Below are 18,284 nucleotides of genomic sequence, written 5' to 3'. Positions count from 1 at the left end.
GGGCGGGGCGGGGCGGGATCAAACCCCGCCCGGATCGGGATCGGGGCCACCGCCGGCCCCGGGGATCGCGCCCCCAGCAGGCTGCGCTGATTTTTAGGCGCGCTGACAAGGGCTCAGGCAGCGGGGCCAAAGCAAGGAGGCACAGGCCTCTCGGCGCCCCCACGGCTCTCTCATCCCTGCCAGCCCGGTATGGGGAGACACGGACGGAGCAGCGCGCCTCCCGCCAGCGCACACCTGCCCTGTTTGCGCGCACACAATCTGCCGCGATGGGCAGCTGCGCCCGTGATACCGCCCGGGCCTTTTCTTGCTCGGGAGCCTTCCTGCCCCGCTGGCGCACGCACTGGCTGGCTGGAGCCCAGGGCCGGCGCAAGGGAGCAACCCCCGGGTCCCTGGCGGGGCGGACAGAGAACAGACCCTTTGTGCGTGGACTCTGCCCATGCCGCCCTGGGCTGGATGATGCTGGCTGCCTGGGGAGCCTGCATTTCAGCCTCCTTTGAACCCCGGCCGAGCTGGCGCTGTGTCTTGCCTCTGCCGTCAGCAGCAACCTCTGGCCCCTCTGGAGAAAAGAAGGGAACTATTGAGGCTGGAAAGGCCTCGGGGCTGGCTGCTGACCCCAGCATGCCACATCCAGCCCCCGGGCTGTTCCCACAGGGCTCTGGCGAGCTGCCTGCATCCAAGGGCTTGTAGGCATGAAGGCATTTGGAAATCCCGCAGGGCTGAGGGAAGGGCCCTTGGGAAGCTGTTCCCAGCTGGCTCTGCCCAGGGTGTAGCAGGAGCAGCTCGGACATCAGGCCCCTGCCCCAGCACCTGGCCTGGCTGGGTCCCGAGCCCCAGGGGTGAAGGATCCCAAGCAGCCTGCAGTAACTGGCTCCCAGATCGGGGTCCTTCTCTTGGCTGCCATAAGGGGCTACATCCATTCACTTTCCTCTGTGACTGTGGGAGCCAGGAAGTTTCTTCCGTAAAGCTGCAACAGCTGAGATCTTTCCCTGATCACGGGACTCCAGGAGCTGCAGCTTTGGGGGACAAATGTGGAAAGCTTCCCCCAGACCAGGCCACACCACACTCACTGCCGGTTCCTCTGTGCTGCACAGGTCTGTGGTAAGAGGAAAGGGCAGTGCTGGGACATGGGTCTGGCCTGCTCGGAGAGCCAGGAACAGAGCCCGTTTGTCCAGGCCCATCACCCCCTGATGCAGCGTGCTCTGGGGGTGGGACTTTGACTGTCTGTCCATCCCTCCCTCCCCATATAGCCTCTCTCTCTGTAGATTCATAGGATATACGGGGATGGATATATCTACCCATCCCCATACATCTCATCCATCTATTCCCATATAGCCCATCACTCTTTCTGTCCATCCCCACATAACTCCTCTATGTATCTACACATCCATCCATCCCCACACTTTCTCTCCCCACACACCCTCTCTATCTATCTATCCATCCATCCCCATATGTCTCATCCATCTATTTCTACATATCCCATCCCTCTATCCATCCTACCCAGCCCCCCACATACTCCCTCTGTCTGTCTGTCTCTCCCTCCATCCATCCCCACACACACCCTCTATTCATCTATCCCCACATACCTCTCTGTCTGTCTGTCTGCCTGTGTCTCCCCATGCACCCTCTCCCTCTATCCATGTTCAAACCCAGCACACCTCAGGGTGCTGCACCAAGACATCAGCCCCTACAGTAGGTACTGGGGTATGAGAGAGGCTGGGCTCTGCCCCACGCACATCCAACCCTGCTCATTGCTATTGCTGGCTTCAGCTGCTTTCAGCCACTCCAGTGGCTTTCCTGGCCTGCTGGCTCGGTTCAGCGCAGGCCCAGTCCTTCCCAGCTGCTCACCCAGGCACCTGCCTTGACATGGAGAGGCAGTGCCTGCCAATGTGGGGTCCCCCCAGCTTCTGCAGCCTTCATGCCCTTTGCTCTGTTCCTGGCTCCCTCTACAGCTCATCCTTCTGGGCCAAGCCTAGCTGGGGAGGGCTAGGGGGGGGCCAAGGGAGTCATCCTCTCCAGCAGCCTCTCCCCAAACCACCCTCCCACTGACCTCAGCAGGACCTTGGGACAGCTGGATGCATCATGGGCCTCCTACCAGCTCCTAATTAGATAACAAGGCTCATTAGGGCAATTAGCTGTGGGTGCCCTGGAGCATCTGCGGTTGCCCTTGCAGGGAATCTAGTGCCAAGCCTGACACAGCTGCAGGGGTGATATTAGCTGTGCTAATTTCATGTATAATTAAAAGATGGAAGGAGTGAGCCTGAGATTCCCTGGTTCCATCCCAGGATGTGGGGACCTGGAGCAAGGCATTCGTGGGCCAGTGAGGCAGACCCCGGTGTCCCAGGGCTTCTGTGATGCTGCGGGGGCTGGAAGCATGGTGGCACCTACAGCCCTGAGGGGCCCTGATGTGCTCAGTGCTGCACACACACAATGTGGGGGGTAGTCCGTGCAACTGGGGGTCACAGCCTAGCCCCTGTGAGCCTGGGGCTGCTGCATCCTTGCTCTCAGGGGACCGGGGTTCTAGCCCTGGCTGCACCATGAATTCAGGAGCTGGCCTGGGGTACAGCCCTTCCCTGCCTGAGTTTCCCTATCTTGAAGCCAGGCCTGCACTGGTTTGAAGTGGGGAGCCCTGCCTAAGAGCTAGCAGGGGGGCTCGCACTGTCTCCTGGCACCACCTGCTGTTCATCTCTGGAAGGACAATTGGATCCTGCCACCACCCCACCCAGACACCCCCATTGCCACTGCAGGGCCTGCTCCTCCCGCCCTGTGGATACCCCTGGGTAGTGGGGCAAGAGGTGGGTGCAGGGGTAACAGCAGTGAGTCAGGATGGAGCAGCAGGAAGGCTGAGTGGGCAGGAGTGAGGGGCACCAGCAGAGCTGGGAGTGAGCAAGGGGCTGCTAAGGGGGGTTGGGTTAATGACTGCTCTGAGCACCTCGCTGCTGTATCAAGCACTGACTCATGGTCCCTTCTCAGGCATGCACGTGTATTTGCATATGTGTGTGAGATGGCACACAGGCTTACCCTGCACACAGGCCCTAACCGGATTTCCAGGCCAGCTCAGCCCCTGCTGCTCCCCAGACAAGGGAGACCAAAGGGGCTAGACCCCGACTCAGGACCCAGCCAGCAGCAGCTCCCAGCGGGGTGTGTGTGTGTGTGTTGGGGGGGCATGTATCTCACTGCCAGACACCTGGTCTCAGGGCAGCGAGGGCACCTGGGCAGGGCAGGTCTCAAGCCTTGCATCCAGGAGAGACTGCTGTCATCTGGGCCCTGGGCAACAGGAGCAGGGAACAGAAGGGGCCAGGACATCAGCGTGAGCTGGATGAGATCATGGCCACCGTCACAGGCTCTGCCCAGTACACGCCTGGTTTGATCGATCAGCAGCCAGAGCTGTCAGGCCCGTGGGAGCCAGCGATGAGCAGACAGAAATGGGGGAAGAATCTGAGACCCAAGGAAAGCATTTTGCTTGGGTTTGCAGTTTATTTCCCATATATTTATGGCCACAAGCACCATGTCCCTAGCAACATGCTGGGTTCTCCCTTGGGGGCAGGTCTGGCTAGCCCCAGAGTTATCCCACAGTCCTGGGGTGCTCCGGATGGATGCAGAAGTCAGGACTGGGCCTGTGTTGTGCCCATGTGGGGCCATGTCCACGAGTCACGTCTATAGGTGGTTGGGGTGCTGGCCCCTGCCTCAGCTCATGCACCACAGGGTGCAGCCACCCTGGGCAGCCACTGGATGGCAGCACACACATCCCCGTCCCCTGGGCTGGGGGTAAGCGGGGGAGCCCTGGGGGTGCCCAGCAGGTAGGAGTTGTGCCCTACTGTGCCCCCTCACGCTCCACTCCCCTGGCACTGGGGGCAGGTGGGTGTCGTGGCAGGCAGGCGTGGGCATCTTCCCCTACTTGGTACTGGAAAGGGGGGAGAGGTGGGGGCGCCACGGGCTGAACCTGTGAGCGATCCCAGGACTCTGGGCCCTCATCCCCTGGCAGTTCCTTAGCCTGGAGACCCTGGGCTGGGCAGCCCCTAGCCAGCACTGCCAAGAGCCAGGGTCCACCCATGCCCCCGTTTTAATGGCCAGCCCTGGCTGCACACAGCAATGCATCTCTCTGGCATCTCCCAGTGAAATCAGCAGCTGGGACAAGTGCCCCCGCACCCAGGGATCACTGATAGTGCCCAGCTGTTGCACGTCTGCCCAGTAAGGGAGGCAACGAGCCCCCCTGGCAACCGGTGCCCGGGTCCCGGCGGGACGGATACACTTGCAGGGGAATGTGGGCAGAGGTATCCCCATGGCTCCTCTTCTCTGCAGGGCGCCTTGGCTGCCTCCTGGCGATGACGTGCGTGGCAATGAGGGCCGTGAGTAGGCATGCCAGCGTCCCCAGCAGGATGAGTCCCTTGGCTTGGCAGTAGGAGAGCGACGTGGCCTGAATCGGGGCTGGGAGGGTGCCTGGAGGAACACATAGGATGGGGGTCAGGGCATGAGGGTGAAGAAGGTCAGTGCCTTGAGAGCACTGAGCCCGCATGCCAAGCACACCTATAGGGAGCAAAGCTGCCCTCCTCCCTCAGCCCTTACATCCTCCTCCTTCCCCAAACGTACCATTTGAGCTCCCGTCCTGCCCAGGCTCTGGGGCACAGGGAGAAGGGGTCAGAGGGACAAGAAGGCCCCTGGAGGGTCCAATGTCCGTGCCCTGGTCCTCATGGATCACATGCAGCTGAAAGCGCCACGTGGTGGGGACGAAGCTGCCGACCTCAAGGAATGTGGCTGTGTAGAGCCCTGTGTCGCTGGTCTGCAGGCTGCCAAGGATCACTGCCCCACTCCCATCGGCACAGCTCAGGCGCCCGGCATAGCATGGAGCCACCTTACACAACAGGAAGGTCTCCTCCAGTGTCACATTGGCCAGGGGGACACACTGGTCCCCCACCCACCACATGACCGCGTTGCGTCGTCTCTCCATGGGGATGTTGAGGGGGAAGAGGACTGATTCCCCCACAGTCCCTGTCAGCTCCATGGGGGCATCGCTCACTGCCGAGGCTCCTGCAGGAGAAAAGTGGGGGAAAGGGGTCTTCAGGGGCAGACAGGACATCCCAAGAAAGCTGCTCCCCACTTCTCAGGGGGGTTCAGTCCTCCACAACAGGAGCCCCGTTTTCCATACACCTCCCCCCCAGAGCCCAGGGGCTGCTGATCAGGGGCTCCACTTTGGACCCACCTCTGATGTGGTCAGTGCAATGACAAGGCCTCTTGGCCCTCACAATTTCCCCCTACCATCAAGGGGCCCAATGACTCTTTGTCCCATTGCAGCAGCGGTGGAGGTGGCACAGGCCGGTCAGACCCCCAGCTCTGGGGCCCATGCCAGGTCCAGCCTTGCCTTGAAGTCAATTCAAGCTGCTTCAGAGCTTTCTGCCATGGCAGCGCTGAGCTCCTCTGCCCTGTGGATACAGAGAACAATCTCCATCCTCTTTAGGGCTGCCTTGTTTGTATACGACTGGTCTGCCATGGTCCAGGAGACCCCTTATAGGAGCTCTGTTTTGGCCAGAGGACAAATCTCCAAACTGTGGGCTCCACTGAGGTCTCATGCTGGTCTCTGATGGTTAGAGGGTTGTAGGCAGCATGGCTGGGGGCAGTAACCCTGCTGCCCCTGGGCCTTCTGGAAAGCCCTACAAAAGTCTCCATTAGACCTGCTGGATCCTGAGCCTCAGTAGCTTCCCCCATCCGACCACGCATCAGGTGGAAACTCTCTCAGATACTGGCTTGAATAGTCCCCTCCCCCCCCCCAGCCATATTGCCTTGGTTTTTCAAGCATGAGACCCCAAAATAAAGATCACTGGGAAGCTCCGTGATGGGCTACTCAGCACCTGGAAGCACTGGGATGAAGGGCCCTCTCCTCCAGCCCCTACCCCAGGCAGGGACACCCCAGTCTGTAGCACCCAGAGGGGTGTTTGTCCTAGGGCAGAGATCTCACCCTCTCTCCAGGGGCTGATTTCTAACCCAAACTTCATGCCCACCCTCCATCTCTCCCGGTGCCATTTCAGCACCCTGGCCTCTGCAGACACAGCAAATAATCCCCGTCCTCTTTATGGCTGTATCCAAAAATCCACAAATGCCAACTCATTTTGACCCTATCTGCCAGTCCCTATCGGCCATGCTGTCTAGCTCTAACCATTGGGAGTGATGGCCACTTACCTCCAGGCAGCAAAAGCAAGAGGAGGGAGAGGAGGGAAGGAAGAGCAACCCGCTTCATTCTGGCAGCACTGGGCTGAGTCTGGTGGAGAAGTGCCTGGGGTTATAAGGGAACCTGGCCTGTCTTCAACTCTGCAAATTCCCCTGGCTGATGTGACTCAGCTGATGAGCTAACATGGCCAAAACGTGTCCTTGTCCATGGCAGAAGTGCCACGGGCTTCACAGCAGTGAGAGGGGCCAAGCTAGACCTGGGGGTGGGCAGCAGCAGAGCTGGGGGTACTGGCCCCATCACCAGACCCACCCTGAGAGCACTGTGCCAAGGCAGCACAGAGGAGGGCAGCAGCTAGCCAGGGGAGCCCTGTGCTGGCCCAGAGCTGTACGTCCATGAGCAGTGAATCACTGTAACTTCCCTCTGTCACCACCATCAGCAGGGTCCAGTGGCAGGGTGAGATCAATGCCAGGAGAGGAAGTAGCATCTGACACAGCCCCTGCCCCTTCCCTCCACTCCTCAGTATTTCACCATCTGCTAAAATGCAGCTGTCTCTGGAGTGGAACAGTTGCTCAATAGATTAAGGGATGGGCGGCTGAAGGGACCCCAGGGAAACCACAAGGGAATTGACCTAATCATCTTACAAGGTCAGTGTCTGAGCTTTGCAGAGCAGAGCAGAGCCCCAGCTACACCCCAGGGGCAGCAAGAGACTTGAGAAGATTGATCTCTAGCTTAATAGGGGTCTGTCCTGGATCTGGGGCATTTTAACCTGACAATTTGTGACAGAGAGTGGAGGGCTTCCTGGACAAGCCTGCAGGGAGGGATGGCAAAGGGGCTGGGAGGCAGGAGCAGAACGCAGAAGAGTCTGGATGGATCGGAGACCTGCCTGGAGCGCACAGGGAGATGGGTCAACGTAAAGTGCTATGCCCAGGGGAGAAATCCCCTACTGAGAAACATCTCACTCAGCCATTGGTGCTGTCCCAAAAGCACCTAAGCTAATTTGGGACAGGGATATTGTGTGTTAGATGCAGGAGGTGATAGTACCACTGTGCTTGGCACTGGCAAGGTCTCAGCTAGGGTATGGCATGCAGCTCTGGGCTCCACATTTGGAGGACTATGGAGGAGCTATAGGACACTATGGAAGAGCATGGGATCCCATGATCTAGAGGGATCCTATGCAAACCCAGGGAAGACCGTTCTGTGCACAGTCCGGTACTGGTGAGGCCTCCGCTGAAGGACTGCTCCCATTGGGGCACTGCCCTTCAAAAAAAGATGCAGAGAAATTGGAGAGCAAAGCAATCTGAGGCCAGGAGACAAGAACCGCTCAGTAATAGCTCTTGAGACCAGCTTTCTAGTGGGGAAAAGATCAGACGGGTTTCTGAGCACTAAATGCCCTGCCGCACATCTGAGAAGAAGGCAGATACAGCAGATATAGCCCCATACGGGTTAGAATAGTGGTTCTCCACCTTTTCATCCTCACTTCGGAAAGTGCCAGCTCTTTGCTTTATACTCATTTCTTGGCTGCGGAAAAATACTAGGGCATTTCTTCTGGGGCAAAGAACCCAACTCGCCCGCAGCGAGACACTGTAGTGCTGTGGGTTCCCATTGGAAATCTAGGTTTCTCTTGTGAATTGTGTGCAGATCCATTGAAGGATGCAAAAGGGTTAATGGGTTTGTCTGGGATGGTTTGGACAGGGCTGATCCTGACTCAGGCCAGGGGTTGGACTAGGTATGATCTCTGGAGGTCCCTTCCAGCCCCTCTTTTCTATGATTCTGTGAAATAATAAGACCATTCAAAAGGACTGAGAGGTTGGCAGAGGGGATGGGTAAGCGATACTGATGTTCTGCTGGAGATGGGGTGTGCCTGTCCTCTTTTATTTCCCCAGGAGCTCACTCAGGATGGTCCTGGGTGTTGTGCTGCACCCACATCGTTCCCACGGCATACACAATGCGTCGGGTGGGGTACATCCCATTCAGCTGTCAACCTCGTTGATACAGTCTTCGTGGCTGGAGATGACTCAGGACAGATCACCAAGGCAAACACCCAGTTCTCTGATGCTGACTGCTACAAGGCACCGAAGGAGGATGCTGACGACTGGTGTGTTGGCATCCTCAAGTTTCTCAGGAAATCTCCAAAACGACCATTTCAGGAGCATTTTGCAAGCTCCTCCTGGGACACATTGCACAAATCAACTGCGTTATTCACACCCAGAACAATTTGACCTTCAACCAACAGCGCTTCCTCCAAACCATGGGCACTGCCCTGGGCATAGCTGGCCTCTCAATAGGCCATTTTCACTGTACGTAGGAGATGTCTTAATCCTTCGGATCTAACCCCTGGGTTTGGGCTCTATCTCTACCATGGCTTCAGCAGCTACCCCGTCCATCCAGCTGTTCCATGGAATAGTCTTATACTTCCCCCAACTCTCTAAATACCATGATCCACTTCTCACATGACACCCTACAATTAGCTGTACCTAACAGCCTCAGGGATCGCCACACTTAGAATCACACAATCCTACAAAATGAGGGCTGGAAGGGACCTCAGGAAGTCACACTGGACACTTGTACACGTTATGCATTGTGTAGATCTAGTCCAACCCCCTGCTCAAAGCAGGACCAGCCCCAACAACATCATTCCAGCCAGGCCTTTGTCTACCCAGGTCTTAAAAAGCTCCAAGGATGGGGACTCCACTGCCAGTTCCAGTGCTTTACTACCCTCCTCCACTTCCATGAAACCAGGAACCACCCCGAACACGCCAAGAAAGCTATAATCTGCAGCCAGTCCCTGAGATACCCCCATATCTGCTCTGAGAACACTGATGATGTCTCCTTCAACCATTGAAAACTGTCACTGCTGGCAGACAATGCACCCCAGAAACAGACCATAACTTCAGAAGAGTCACCCAAATAACCTACAGAAACCTACTACAATGTAAAAAGGAGCTCCCCCCACATTGCATCCCCCATGAGAACCAAGAAGATTTCATAGTTTCATAGATGTTAGGATCGGAAGGGACCTACTAGATCATCGAGTCTGACCCCCCGTCCTGGGCAGGAATGAGTGCTGGGGTCAGATGACCCCAGCCAGGTGTCTGTCCAACCTCCTTTTAAACCCCTCCAAGGAAGGGGACAGCACCACCTCCCTTGGAAGCTTATTCCATATTTTGGCAACCCTCACTGAAAATTTTTTTTCCTGATGTCCAATCTGAATTTGCTCTTCCAGTTTGTGGCCGTTATTTCTAGTTACCCCGACAGGTGCCCTGGTAAACATTGTATCCCCTATTTCCTGCTGTCCCCCCTGATGAGTTTGTAGGCAGCCACAAGATCACCTCTCAGCCTCCTCTTGCGGAGGCTGAAGAGGTTCAGGTCTCCCAATCGGTCCACGTAGAGTTTTTTCTGTAGGCCTTTAACCAGATGAGTGGCCCTCCTCTGAACCCTCTCTAGGCCACCCACATCCCTCCCAAAGTGTGGCATCCAAAACTGGACACAGTACTCCAGCTGCAGCCTAACCAATGCCACATAGAGGGGAAGTATCACCTCCCTGGGCCTGTTTAAGATGCACCTACTTATGCAAGAAAGGGTGAGGTTAAGTTTACTTATTACCTCATCACACCAGTGACTCATATTCATTTTGGAGTCGACTACGATTCTGAGATCCCTTTCCGCAGTTGTGCTACTTCGAGTGGTACCTCCCAGGCAGTAGGAGTGTTGATGATTCTTCCTCCCCAGGTGCCACACACGACACTTATCCTTGTTAAACTGCATCCTATTCTGTTCAGCCCATTTCCCCAGCCTGTCCGAATCAGCCTGGATTCGCGCCCTGCCATCTAGTTTATGTACCTCCCCCCATAGTTTGGTGTCATCAGCAAACTTGGACAAGGTGCTTTCTACTCCCTTATCCAAGTCACTAATGAAGACATTGAATAATACTGACCCCAAGACAGAGCCTTGTGGGACTCCGCTGCCCACATTTCTCCAGGTAGAAACCGACCCATCCACCACCACTCTGAGTGCGTCCCATAAGCCAATTTTCTACTCCCCAGACTGTGTAATAATCTACACTGCAACTGTTTAGTTGAATTATAAGAACTGGGTGCGACACTGTGTCAAAGGCCTTTTTAAAATCTAAGTAAATAACATCTACCTCTAATTCCTTTGTGACCCGGTCATAAAATGAAACCACGTTAGTCAGGCAGGATCTGCCTGCTGTGAACCCATGCTGATTGCCCCTTAGCATCATTTTACCAGCTGGTCCCCCACAAATGTGATCCTTAACAATTTTCTCAAAGGTCTTGCCAAGGATAGAGGTGAACGACTAACCAGCCTATAGTTATCCGGTTCCTCCTTCCTCCCCTTCTTGAAAATAGAGACCACATTGACCCTTTTCCAATCCTCCGGGACCTGTCCTGAGCACCATGAGTGCTCAAACAGTTGTGCCTGTGGCTCCATTATGACTCCAGCCAATTCCCTAAGTACCCTAGGATGAAGATCATCAGGACCTGTTGACTTAAATACATTCAACCCCTCCAGGTGCCCCTTTACTAGGTCAGCTCAAACAGTTGGTGGGATGGTAGCTATACTGGGCTTACCTAAAGTCCCAATGGGATGCATGGTTGCATTTGTGTCCAGGAACAGATGCAAAGAAATTGTTTAGAAGCTCTGCTTTGGCCGTCCTATCTGTTACCTGTTGCCCTAGTTCATCCTGAAGGGGCCCTAAGTTACCCTGCACCTTCTTTTTGCTTCCTATGTACTTAAAGAATGACTTTTTGTTATCTTAACTTTTGCTGCCAGCCTAAGCTCTTTTTCCGCTTTGGCTCCCCTCACTGTTTCCCTGCAAGCTCGATCCAAGCAGGCATACCCCTTCTTGGTGGCAGCCCCCTGCTTCCACAGTCTGTAGGCCTCTTTTTCCCCTCCAGGCTCTCCTGGATTTCCCTGCTCAACCTGTAGGTTCATCTCATCTCTCTCCTGACTAGAAAGTTGGCCCAAGAAAAGATGCCATATTTATTCACATTTCACAGCCCCCTCCAAAAAAACACACACTTTATTTTGGGACAGCAGAACAAAGGGAAAATAGATTTCCTTGTTTGAGACCCACACACCAGTTTTCAATGGCTCGTTTTCAGGAAAAAAAGAGAGCCTGGTATGTGAATGAATAAGGCATTACCGAGGACATCTTGCTGCTTGCATTTTTCCTGGACCATCACAGCTACGATGAGATCACAGCAAGGCTTGAGCTCTACATGAGTTTTACCACACGGGAAAGATCTGGGAGTCACTGTGCATAGTTCACTAAACACACCAGCTCAGTGACCAGCAGCTGTCAAAAAGGCAAACATTTTAGGGATTATTCAGAAGGGAATTGTGAACAAGACAGGAAGTATCATAAGGCCCCTTTATAAGTCCACGGGGCATTCGCACCTTGATGACTGTGCCCAGATCTGGTCCCCGCACCTCCAAAAGGACCTAGAAGGGCTAGAGAGGGGCAGCAAGGATGGTGAGTGCTATGGAGGGGCTTCCATAGGAGGAGAGACAACAGAGGCCAGGCCCGGTCAGCTTAAAAAATAAATGCTTAAGGGGGGACAGAAGGGTTTACAAAATACTAAGCGGTGAAGAGAAAGTCCATAGGGATTTAGTATAGGATAGGGATGTCTCTCTCCATACAAGAAAGAGGGGTCACACCATGAAATTCTTAGGTTATAAGTTTAAAACTAACACCAGGCAGATCTTTCTCATCCAGCGTGGAATTAAAATGCGGGACTCGTAGCCATCAGCTGTGGTGGAAGCTGAGCGTTTAGCCCAATTCACTGGATTGGACCTGTTGTTGGAGGAAAGTGGCATCAGCAGCTATCGAGCGCCAGAGTGACGGGCACGGCCTCTGCATCAGAGCTTCCTAGACCCTAAACGCTGGAGGCTGCAGGGGAGAGGGGAACAGTGGGGAAAACACTGCTCTCACCCAGGTCACTCTGCTTTTCACAGCAACTGCTCTCTACAACGATGCGACACAGGAGACCAGGCATGATAGACCTAGGGTCTGACCCAAGCAATGGCAGCTCTTATCTTATGTTCTTAGGTCCCAGTGACAGGGCATGAGAGGAGAGGTTGGAAGAAGCTGGGTTAACTGTCTAGACCAGGGTTTCTCAACCCTGACATGAAGGTCCTCTAGGTGGGACTCGGGTCGCAGTGGCGAAACTGGAAGTGCCACGGTGGGTCTTCTGGTTTTGCTTTTGTGCGCTTCGACTGGCCTGTGGGGGACCCCCCTGCTCATTGACCAGTGGGACAAGGATTTTTTGACCTTATGTAGGTGGGTCATAAGGTGCAAAAGGTTGAGAACCACTGGTCTAAACCAGTGGTTTTCAACCTGTGGTCCAGTTTGCAGACTATGTCTAAGGGGTCTGGGAAAGATGACTGATCAAACGTACATGAATGCCCAGTTCAAAGGTCTCTGCACCTCCATTTGAAATTTCCAAAGGGTTCTGCAAATGAAAAAAAGGTTGAATACCACTCTCTAGGGAGAAAAACAAGGAGGCACCTAATAAGTCTGCAAACACACAAAGGGCTTCTATAAAAAGAGGACAATAGATGCTTTGCTCTGTCCACAGGGGACAGGCCAGGGAGGCACAAATTGCAACAAGGGAGATTGAGGTTAGATACTGGGAAGAACTTACCATGAGCCGAGACACGTAGGTAGGCAGCCGTGTTAGTCTGAAGTCAAGCACAAGGCAGGGTACCTTTGTACCTTATAGACTAACTAGCTCAATATCTTGAATATCATACCCAAGGGACTGTGGGTGATGAATCCGTTCTGCTCGACATATCACACAGCCTATTGTGACAAGCTGCGTGACTCATCTCATTACCTGGGTCGGTTTTTGTGACCCTGATGGGTTGGTTCTTTGCTTGTTCCAGCGTTGCCCCTCTCCTCCAATCATTCCCTCCGCTCATTAACAATCTGGATTCGGGTGTCAGAAGCAGACTGGCTAAGTTCGCAGATAACACCAAACTGTGGGGACGCGCGGTTACACTTGGAGGATAGGCTGAGGATTCAAGCCAACTTAGACAGGCTCGCAAAGTAGGCGGACGGAAACCTGATGACCTTCAATACAGAGAAATGCAAGGTGCTCCACCTCGAGAGAAAAAACCCACACCATACCTATAGGCTCAGTGGTGCTTCACTCACTAGCACTATGTCCGAAAGAGACTTGGGAGTCATGATCGACCACAAGATAAATAGAAGCCCCCATTGTGATGCCGCAGCCGGCAAAGCAAATAAAACCCCGGCTTGTATCTACTGAGGCATCTCAAATAAGACCCAAGACGTCATTCTCCTGCTTTACTTTGCCTTGGTGAGGCTGCAGCTAGAGTACTGTATCCAATTCTGAGCTCCACACTTTAAAAAGGATGTGGAGAAGCTGGAGAGAGTCCAGAGGAGAGCCACGCACATGATCAGAGGTCAAGAGAGCAGGCTTTGAGGAGAGGCTGAGGCACGGGACTCTTCAGCTTGGAAAAGCGCAGGCTCGGAGGGGACTTGGTGGCAGCCTATAAGTATATTGAGGGTGGGGTATATCAGGACCTGGGAGAACGTCTGTTCACCAGGGCACCCCACTAGCCCTTGCCCAGCTGCTGTGTGCTCTCCTTCATACTGAGCATGTCTACATGTGCACACTGTGCAGTACTCAAAATTACTGCACAGTATGGACATGCACCTACATGTGCATGCCTGTACTGAGCAGTAAATATGGTGACTTATGCCAACTTGAGTGTAAATTTGATACCTGTGTCATTAGTTACTGAGCAGTAACACATGTGTAACACCTTACTGTGCAGTAACAGTGTGTGTGGACTGACTTGGGACTAAGTTTAGTTCCAAGTAAATCCACACACAGCGTTAATGTTCTTTAATGCCTGCATGTGTATATGCCAACCTATTCCCACTTACTGCACAGTAAATTTAAGTTGTTGTAAATGCACATGTAGACACCCCCACTGTAAAATCAAACCTGTATTATCCTCCTTGCAAGGGGACCAGGGCTGGAAAGGGAAGTGCAGGAGGTTTAGTTACCTGGGGTGAATGAAAAAGCCAGGACAAGGCTGGATCCAACGAGCACCCAGCTATTCAAGGGAGTGAAATCACCATCCTTGTCCAAGTCCTCTGTCAACTCCATGGTGCAACCAACAGGCAGTAGGAATATTCTCTTTGTGAAAGTGCCAGCTCCAGGCAAGGGTGGATCCAGGAGGTGCAGCGATTCCTGGTCCACCCAAACTTTATAATCAACAGCTGGCAGTGGCATTTCTATTCAGGCAGCAGCAACAGTGTCAAATGGACTTCCTGGCTCATTATAATCTACCTGATTCCTTCTCAACTCCACACATTAATAACCCTCTCTCTTTGTTAATGGTCTTGACCTTCCATCAATCAAGCCAGCCATTCTTCTGCAATTCTGCTGTCTGCTTGCTGCTCCTGGTAATGTAGCTCCTATTACATGTCCCTGCAGACTGTTGTTAACTCTAGCTAAAAGCTCTAATATGGGTGTGGAAAGAACTTCCCGATTTGGGCACTATAGAGTGGACCTCAGTCACTGACCTCCGCCTGGCATCTGAGGTCAGAAAGGGCACAGCTGGAGCTTCCTGGTGCCTCCTAGGACCTGATCCACACAGAGGCAAGCAGCAGATGGGAACAGTGCCTTTACTGTATTTTCTCACCTACAACATGCCCTGGATTAAGATGCACACCTTGTTTTGGAAGGGCAGAATGAAGAACTTTTACCAAGTTCCTTATCTAGTAACTAAGTTAGCAGCTTTTGCAGCACCTCGAGGGGAAAAAATAAAGTGTCCATAGCCAACAGCACTGCTTTTGCTCCCTCCCATATCCCCAGCCAGAGGCAGAAACTGTTGTTACCATATTTTCTCACATAGATTAGGCACCTCAGTTTCCAGTAGCTGATTTTGGAGAGGATTGCTTGCTGTATGCAAGAGCCAGTCATTCCCAACCTGATCCTTTAGCAGCAGTGGCAGTAGGTGAAAAGACAGAGGCAGAAACTACTGTTACTATATTTCTATATTTCCTCACTTATAATACACACCCCAATTTCCAGCAGCTGAATTTGGAGGAGACTGCATGTTGTATGGCCATTCCTCACTCGATCCTTTAGCAGCGGTTCCAGCAAGGGGAAGTTTTTGACCGCTGTGGCTGAGGTCTAAGTTCCACCACATCCATAGAAAAGCAGTTTGCCATAGAGAGGAGAGATGGTTGTTTTTTGCGTTTCATCATGGGTTCAAACATCAAGAGGGAAGGGATGTGTGTGTGTGTGTGTGTGTGTGTGTGTGTGTGTGTGTGTGTGTGTGCGCGCGCGCGCGCAGATTCACAGACAAAACCAAAACACTCAGGAAAGCATGCACATTTAATCCTTTAAATCAAAAGAAATTTCAAGATCACAAAGAAACCCACAGGCCCTTTGGTTGTAAAACATCACCCCACCCTCGTTATAACCAGCTCTGAACCTGCTACCCCGATTCAAGTTTGCATACAGTCGGACATAAAATTAAGGATCCCTCCGCCTCCCAAAAGTGCTAGAGGGCAAAGTACCTGGATCATTAGAAAAAATAACATTATTAATGTAACACAGAAGCTTGCAGCTGGAAAGCACGGCCTGCTGAGAGCAGAGGCCAAGGTAATGACAGCTCTGCTCTGGACAAGGCCAACAGCTCCCAGCCCCACCAGCCCAGAGGTTCTCGCTGGTTCTCACGTGATTTATACCCAATCAACGTACACTCCTCATTGTACCATATGCTGGAGCCCCCACCCAGAGCCCTGGCTAAGTATTGCTCATATTACTGCATAGTATTTTGCCCAGATAAACCCAACTGGGAGGAGGTGATGCCCCCCCCATCCCCGATCCATCAGCCTGACACCCCCATCCAGAGGCTGCCATTACTAAGCCCAGTATGGACACCCGTCCCACAGGCTCATACCTTGCATTACAATTCATACTACCTCTAAGCCTCTGATTTGCCTCCCTGGATCCCCCCAAGGGAAGGTTTCCCATGCCCACGTCACAGCTGTGCGATGTCCCCACTGGTCACCCATAATGGTCTGAGTCAGCCTGAGTCTGAGCCCAAATGACAGCAACCTTCCAGCCCCCTCCAAGCCTCCCACGTGCTCAAAGGGGGCAGTACCTACTGGGGAAGTCCCCGGATGACCCCCCTGAGAGACGACTGTCAGAAGGGAAGTTCACACCAAGTCGTGACGTACCAAGGAAGGTCCAGGGGCTGGGCTGGAGGGGGGTGGTCTCTGCTTACTGGGTGCAGCTTGGGCCACAACTGCTGCTTGCTGTGTGTTTTGTACCTTCCAGCTGGATGCTGCCAGCCACCCCCTGCGAGCACACAGAGCTCGTGCACAGAGACCCCAGCTCTGGAGCTTCTGGGACACCCAGTACTCAAAAACTGCTTGTCCGCTGCGAAAGTGGGGGCAGAAGCAGCCGAAGGAGCTGAACCGGAGAGAGCACACTTAGGCTCGGGGTTTCCCCCTCCAGTTTTGTGGGGTGGGAGTCGTACCTGCTTGCAACTAGGGCACGCAGCGGCTGGAGCCCTCCACCAAACCAGGCCGGGACCGGCTCTGCTCCCAGCTCTGGCCCCGGACAAAGTGGGGGTCCAATCTTACAGGGCATCGCCTCCCATTCTGCAGCCCATGGAAATCCATGTGTGAGCCATGTTTGAGAGCAGCTTCCTCTGGTTTAGCTGGAGTCAAATGGGGGACGGGGTGACATTAGAGCCACAGAAATCAGAGCCCACCCAGGGGACTTAGAGGCCAAACTGGTGTATGATTTCCCCAGGGAATCAGCAGCCTCAGAGACTGGCAGTGCAGGGACCAGGAGAGGCAAAGCTGTATCCAAAATCATCCGGGCTAATGACCAGAGGCACTGGTCACTTGTGCCCAGGCTGGGGTGCTACAGCCTGGTTCCTGTGCTGTCTTGCCTCTTGCACCCCTGAAGTTTGGGATGAAAGCAGCTCTCCCGTGGGACCTGGACTGAGCATAAAGGGGGCAAGGAAGCAGCAAAGGAACTGCGCAAAGAGAAGCAAACCCCAGCAGCCTGCTCCCCCCCATCTCCCAGCACAGTGCCATGGCCTGGGGAACTCCCTGCTCAAGTGTGATGGTCACAAAAGTCCCCTGGTTGTGCAATGTTCCTGGTGCCATAGCATCAGGAGAGCCTAATCTCACCCCGCACCCCAGCCCAGGCTGCTGCTGGGGCTTTGCTTTGGCTCTGGCTGACTAAGCACCCAAGCGTGTGGAAGGATCCCTGAGGAAAGCCCCATGCTGCAGGGGGTGGATGGATGCACGAGGGAAGGGGGTTGCTCTGCAGATGCCCTTCCCAGCCCCTCACTTCTTCTCAGGGCTGCCAGCAGGGCCAGGGCGCACCACAGCAAGGCGGCTGACCCGCTCGAACACGGCCTCAGGTGACAGTGCGGGCAGTCCCCGGGCCAGTGGGCAGTCGTCCACCAAGCTGTTCATGGGTGTGGGGGGCAGCAACGCCTCGTCCTCTGCCATCGCCTCCTCTCCTGCTCGGCAGCCCCAGGACTCAGGTCCCCCGTGCAACAGCAGCTCCCGCAGGATGGGCAGCACCTTCTTGCGGGAAGCCGCCACGTTGCCCTGACGGTAGGTGCAGAGGTCGGGGCAGGGGCTAGGCAGCGGTAAGAGGTCCAGGGGGGGGCTGCTGGCACATTCCAGGGCACTGCACAGCTGCAGGGGGGAGAGGCGCAGTGAGGCCAGATCCGGGGAACCCCCACGTCCTCTGACCTGCCTCCCCATGTGTCCTCTGCTCCCTGCTTGTGGGCTCCAGCTTAATGCTCAGGTCTCTAATCCCTCCTGATCCTGCCTTCCCCGCCTGGAACCTCAGCTCTCAGTTAATGAGTGACCAGGGACAGCTGAGTACACACACGTACCGTGCATGTGCACACATGAGCATCACAACCCCTACCCCCTCCCCACCTTCCAGCCTGGACAAGCCCTGCTAACACTTGGACAAACCCAGCCTGCTGGGGTGGGGGGCAGCCCTGATGGGAATGGAGCCTGAAGTGGGGTAGGGGGTCTCGGGGAGGGACATGGAGCTGGCAGGCCAGGCAGCTTCTG

General features: G+C 54.4%; 3 protein-coding genes across 4 annotated transcripts in view; all 3 read right to left on the bottom strand.

Annotated features, from left to right (window-relative positions):
• The window catches only part of S100A10 (S100 calcium binding protein A10), a 10,528-nt gene extending 8,471 nt beyond the window's left edge, over window positions 1-2,057 (bottom strand). The window contains exon 1 of the mRNA XM_014525999.2: window positions 2,048-2,057. The gene's annotated coding sequence lies outside the window, so the exon portion shown is untranslated. The remainder of the gene's footprint in view (window positions 1-2,047) is intronic.
• A 1,407-nt stretch (window positions 2,058-3,464) lies between these two features.
• On the bottom strand, window positions 3,465-7,671 carry LOC112548113. The gene is made up of 4 exons (XM_025192502.1): window positions 7,561-7,671; window positions 6,172-6,265; window positions 4,588-5,025; window positions 3,465-4,437 (listed from the first exon to the last, which is right to left on the bottom strand). The coding sequence occupies exons 1-4, from the start codon at window positions 7,669-7,671 to the stop codon at window positions 4,154-4,156; spliced, it is 927 nt and encodes a 308-aa protein (XP_025048287.1). The 3' UTR covers window positions 3,465-4,153.
• A 7,868-nt stretch (window positions 7,672-15,539) lies between these two features.
• The window catches only part of PRUNE1 (prune exopolyphosphatase 1), a 9,068-nt gene continuing 6,323 nt past the window's right edge, over window positions 15,540-18,284 (bottom strand). For both annotated transcript variants that reach the window (XM_025192504.1, XM_014526007.2), the window contains one exon: window positions 15,540-17,894. In XM_025192504.1, the coding sequence (XP_025048289.1) occupies window positions 17,535-17,894 (360 nt within the window). In that variant the 3' untranslated portion in view covers window positions 15,540-17,534. The remainder of the gene's footprint in view (window positions 17,895-18,284) is intronic.

The sequence above is a fragment of the Alligator sinensis genome, unplaced genomic scaffold (genome assembly GCF_000455745.1).
Source record: "Alligator sinensis unplaced genomic scaffold, ASM45574v1 scaffold880_2, whole genome shotgun sequence".
NCBI classification, from domain to species: Eukaryota; Metazoa; Chordata; order Crocodylia; family Alligatoridae; genus Alligator; species Alligator sinensis.
This window is presented reverse-complemented; position numbering and strand designations above follow the sequence as displayed.

Excerpts from the sequence above, each read along its gene's own strand:
- LOC112548113 (XM_025192502.1), bottom strand. The coding sequence starts at position 7,671 with ATGAGTATAAAGCAAAGAGCTGGCACTTTCCGAAGTGAGGATGAAAAG. Across the intron at positions 6,266-7,560 it reads TATCTGCCTTCTTCTCAGAT|GCACTTCTCCACCAGACTCA; the intron begins GTGCGGCAGGGC and ends TTATAACCCCAG. Across the intron at positions 4,438-4,587 it reads GCAGGACGGGAGCTCAAATG|GCACCCTCCCAGCCCCGATT; the intron begins GTACGTTTGGGG and ends GTGTTCCTCCAG.